We start from the raw sequence: 4,633 nt of genomic DNA, 5'->3' as shown, positions 1-4,633 counted from the left end.
TGTAAAGTGTACAAAGTGAAGTGTAATGACGTGAAGTGTAAATAAAGTTTGGTGTAAATAAAGTTTAGTGTAAATAAGTTTAGTGTAATTAAAGTGACGTGTTAATGAAGTGAAGTGTAAATAAAGTTTGGTGTAAATAAAGTTTAGTGTAAATAAAGTTTAGTGTTAATGAAGTGAAGTGTTAATAAAGTTTAGTGTAAATAAAGTTTGGTGTAAATAAAGTCACCGTCTCAAAGAGCTCGTCCAGCAGCTGGTTCACTTCTTTCTCTGTAAGAGAGGACAAGTTTTATTGTGGCGGGGTTAAATAGGAAGTACAGTCCAGGAACGGTTCAAAGCAGAGAGGACGTACTGGTGATCTGGACGGCCCGGTCCGTCCTGTAGTCCTCCAGGTCAGGTTCATCCTGGTCCTCCAGGAAGTTATACTCCGGGTCGTCTTCATCATCGGCCTCCTCTGACAAACATCAACAACAGGAAATGACTTCAGCAGACTGAGACCTTTTCAAAGTAAAAGAGCTCCCCACTCTTTTGTTTTGAAAGGACTTCTCTCAACATGACCTCTGACCTTCATTAACGGGCGCCATCAGACTCTGCAGCCACCTCGTCCAATGACGGTCCTCCTCTCGTTGGGCGGGGCTTTGCTCGTACATGTCATCAGTGATGTCAGGGGCCAGAAGCTCCGCCTCCAGCTGGCCCAGAGGAACGTTCACCAGGGGACGCTTTGAGCGCGTGCGGTACGCCAGACTTCCTTTATTGACATCCTCACCCTCACCTTCATCGTTTTTACGATCTACAGACTGAGAGAGAAACAACCTCGACACATTCAATCAACCTTTATTTATAGATCACCAAATCACAACAAACGCCATCTCAAGTCATGCTTTGACATCAACAGAACATGGCAGTGAGGGTCACCTGGTTACGGATGTATATGGTGGTTAAGGTTACCTGGTTACAGCTGAGGGCGGGGGCTACAGTTCAGCTCCTCGTCCACGGCGTTCAGTCTTGCAAGAAACGAGGACTCGGAGGCGCTGAGGGCTGAAGAGGGCAGCTGGAGGGGATCACCTGTCCACCTGAGAGTCCAGGTAATCTCTGAACAACAGGTGAGAGGTCAGAGGTCAGAGGTCAGGGTACCTGTACAGGTCAGGATGTATTAAGAGGTCAGAGGTCAGCTTACCTGTGAGGTCATATTAGTCCTCAGGTGTTCTAGGTTTTGGACTCCAGGGGGCCTCATGGCTCGAGGGGGGGAGGTCAGACTGTCTCCATCACTGAGAAACATCTGCACATAAACAGGAAACAGGAAGTGACCAACAGAGCTGCACACACTGCAGAATCAAAGCCCGGACCACCTGTCTGAGTCTGGAGACACGTCACCCGAGTCCTGCAGTGATGTCAGAGCTCACTCCTCACCTGTCCAAGAGTACTCACCTCCTCTGTGGTGTCCTCCTCCTCGTCTTCATCAGGACAGTACTCCTCATCAGAAGAGTCTTCATCATCCTCAAGATCAATGTCCACAAACTGAGGAGGCTGCAGAGAGACAGACAGGGAGTCAGACAGACAGGTAGAGAGACAGAGAGGGAGAGAGACAGACAGAGAGAGAGACAGACAGGGAGTCAGACAGACAGGTAGAGAGACAGACAGGTAGAGAGACAGACAGGGAGTCAGACAGACAGGTAGAGAGACAGACAGGTAATCAGACAGACAGGTAGAGAGACAGACAGGTAATCAGACAGACAGGTAGAGAGACAGACAGGTAATCAGACAGACAGGTATATTCATGATTTTGTCCTGATGTTCTTTTTACCTTGATGGTTGTTGAGTTGATTGCAGACAGACTCCAGTTCAGTGCCTGTAACCACACAGAGACACAGACAGACAGACAGACAGTTCAGTCACATGACTTTACATTGTGAAGAATCAGGGAGGACTGTGGGAGCTTGAGTTTACCTGTCCCTGCTGGATCACCTGTTTCAGTCTGGATCGAGTCATCTTGGGCTCCTGAGACACACACAGTGAAGAGTCAGACAGAAAACTAAACACACTGATAAATATATCACTCTGAGGCTTCACAGATAAAACCAGAAGAACTGATGAAGAAGTTAAAAACTCACAAACATGGGGAGGTCCTGAGTGTCCCTGATGGCCTCCTTCATCATGGCAACAACATGCTCATGGGTAATCACCTCCTGAAACAAACAGCAGACAAACATGTCACAAACAGCGTGTCTGTAAACATGATAAACATGTAATGTGAGCTAATGATAAATCCATTTATTCATGTTTCATGTTTATTCATGCTCCTCTTGAGCTCTCATAGCTAACACCCTCCCACTTGTTTACATCCTACAGACACACAACAACAACAACAACAACAACAACAACAACAACAACAACAACAGCATGGCTTGTTGAGCATGTACATAAACACTCAATCTACTTCAGTCTGTGTGTAGTCTGCCTCTCCTCTCATGTTGTAGGGACGTCAGGGTTTTTACATACAGGTGGATCTAACATGTGTGCTACATGTATGCTCGTCATGTGTGTGTGACGCTCACATGCAGGATGGCGCGCACGTTCCTGGAGGTCAGGTTGTGCTGTTTTGACTTCCTGTCCAGGTCGATGTCGAGTCGTCCCAGCTCGTCATCACTGGCCTCACTGGTCTCCACGGTGACCAACATCCCAACACCTGAGCAGAGACAAAATAAAAAAGGTCATATTTGAATATTATAGATGATCCAGGTCAATCAGTGTGTTCCTGTGTGTCACCTGAGACAGGTGTCCTCTCCTCATCACGCCGGTTCTCAGGGAAACTTCCTGTGTGACACTTCCTGTCCAGCCTCACAGTTTTAGACTCCAGAGGACAAACGTCTTCTTCTGCAGGACGCCGCCGCTCCGTCATCTGGAACACAGAGAGGATCAATACAGAGAGGATCAATACAGAGAGGATCAATACAGAGAGGATCAATACAGAGAGGATCAATACAGAGAGGATCAATACAGAGAGGATCAACACAGAGAGGATCAATACAGAGAGGATCAACACAGAGAGGATCAACACAGAGAGGATCAATACAGAGAGGATCAATACAGAGAGGATCAACACAGAGAGGATCAATACAGAGAGGATCAATACAGAGAGGATCAATATATCCACAATCAATAATCAATACAGCAATAATCAACAAGCAGTGCACACAGACAGGTTAAAGGTAACTAGCAGTGCACACACACAGGTTAAAGGTAACTAGCAGTGCACACAGACAGGTTTAAGGTAACTAGCAGTGCACACAGACAGGTTAAAGGTAACTAGCAGTGCACACAGACAGGTTTAAGATAACTAGCAGTGCACACAGACAGGTTTAAGGTAACTAGCAGTGCACACAGACATGTTTATGGTAACTAGCAGTGCACACAGACAGGTTAAAGGTAACTAGCAGTGCACACAGACATGTTTAAGATAACTAGCAGTGCACACAGACAGGTTTAAGGTAACTAGCAGTGCACACAGACATGTTTAAGGTAACTAGCAGTGCACACAGACAGGTTAAAGGTAACTAGCAGTGCACACAGACAGGTTGTGGCTCATTAACTCTGCTTTAGCTTCAGTATATATTAGTTTAATATGTTTAATGTTGACTCAGTCTCATTAGCTGTTGTTTAGTGACTCAGGTAAACTGACACAGGTTGGTTAGTAACCTGGTTAGTGATGGTCAGTGGTCTGAAGGTGAGTTTAATCAGCTCTGAGCTTCTATTTCAGTTATCAATCAGCGGCTAATGCTAGCATCACACAGCGGCGGACAGTAACTGCGCATGCGCGCTGGTTGTTTCTCTGTGCTCGCTCAGTGGCGCGAAGTTCTTCCGTAATAACCGGATACCGGATCTGTCCGTTAACGTGACTTCCTGTTATATTTAGACACAAACCGGTGAACTCACCCTCACAGTGATGTCCGCGGCCATCTCTCACTCCCACAGTTACACTCACAGAGTCTCTGTTAGCTTCTGTTAGCTTCTTTTAGCTCCGCTCATTTCTGTTCCGCCACAACAAGAACACTTCCGGCCCGTGGATTTCTTCTTCGGTGGTTGTATTAAGAGGGCGGCAGCGCTGCAGTGTCGTGCTGCTGCCCTCCTCAGGCTGCCTGGTGTCTCAGCAGAACAACAAGGGAGACACACAGGGGGGAGACAGGGAGACACACAGGGGGGAGACAGGGAGACACACAGGGGGGAGACAGGGAGACACACAGGGGGGAGACAGGGAGACACACAGGGGGGAGACAGGGAGTCACACAGGGGGGGGGGCAGGGAGACACACAGGGGGGAGACAGGGCGACACACAGGGTGGAGACAGGGAGTCACACAGGGTGGAGACAGGGCGACGCACAGGGGGGAGACAGGGAGTCACACAGGGGGGAGACAGGGAGTCACACAGGGGGGAGACAGGGAGTCACACAGGGGGGAGACAGGAGGGTCTGTTAGAGAGATAGACTTTATTGTCCCCCCATGTTACAGCAGCTTACAACACGGGACAGGGGAATACAACAATGTACTAACATAGTTAAAACATAATAACAATAATAATAGCAATGATTAAGGTAAAATAAAATAAAATAAAGTAAAAATAAATAAAATATGACAAATA

The 4,633-nt window shown here is 47.2% G+C and overlaps 2 protein-coding genes across 2 annotated transcripts; both read right to left on the bottom strand.

Annotated features, from left to right (window-relative positions):
• Nucleotides 1–226: 226 nt before the first annotated feature.
• On the bottom strand, nt 227–961 carry LOC117809644 (GON-4-like protein; the record flags this gene model as incomplete). Its single annotated transcript, XM_034679087.1, has 4 exons — nt 946–961; nt 563–794; nt 350–451; nt 227–267 (listed from the first exon to the last, which is right to left on the bottom strand). Coding segments are annotated over exons 2-4 (228 nt in total), but the record flags the coding sequence as incomplete, so codon positions are not given.
• A 35-nt stretch (nt 962–996) lies between these two features.
• Nucleotides 997–4,091, bottom strand: LOC117809643 (GON-4-like protein). The gene is made up of 9 exons (XM_034679086.1): nt 3,931–4,091; nt 2,764–2,896; nt 2,553–2,683; nt 2,109–2,183; nt 1,945–1,995; nt 1,802–1,846; nt 1,426–1,524; nt 1,175–1,276; nt 997–1,089 (listed from the first exon to the last, which is right to left on the bottom strand). The coding sequence occupies exons 1-9, from the start codon at nt 3,952–3,954 to the stop codon at nt 997–999; spliced, it is 753 nt and encodes a 250-aa protein (XP_034534977.1). The 5' UTR covers nt 3,955–4,091.
• Between the last annotated feature and the right edge of the window lie 542 nt (nt 4,092–4,633).

The sequence above is a fragment of the Notolabrus celidotus genome, unplaced genomic scaffold (genome assembly GCF_009762535.1).
Source record: "Notolabrus celidotus isolate fNotCel1 unplaced genomic scaffold, fNotCel1.pri scaffold_318_arrow_ctg1, whole genome shotgun sequence".
In the NCBI taxonomy this organism is placed as follows: Eukaryota; Metazoa; Chordata; class Actinopteri; order Labriformes; family Labridae; genus Notolabrus; species Notolabrus celidotus.
The sequence above is the reverse complement of the archived record's forward strand: the minus strand, read 5'-3'. Positions and strand labels throughout refer to the sequence as shown.

Bases quoted from the DNA above. Each gene is read 5' to 3' on its own strand.
- LOC117809643 (XM_034679086.1), bottom strand. From the start codon at position 3,954: ATGGCCGCGGACATCACTGTGAGG. The intron at 1,996-2,108 runs GTGAGTTTTTAA...TGTGTGTCTCAG, and splicing joins CTCAGGACCTCCCCATGTTT to GAGCCCAAGATGACTCGATC. The intron at 1,090-1,174 runs GTAAGCTGACCT...CCTGTTGTTCAG, and splicing joins GGACTAATATGACCTCACAG to AGATTACCTGGACTCTCAGG.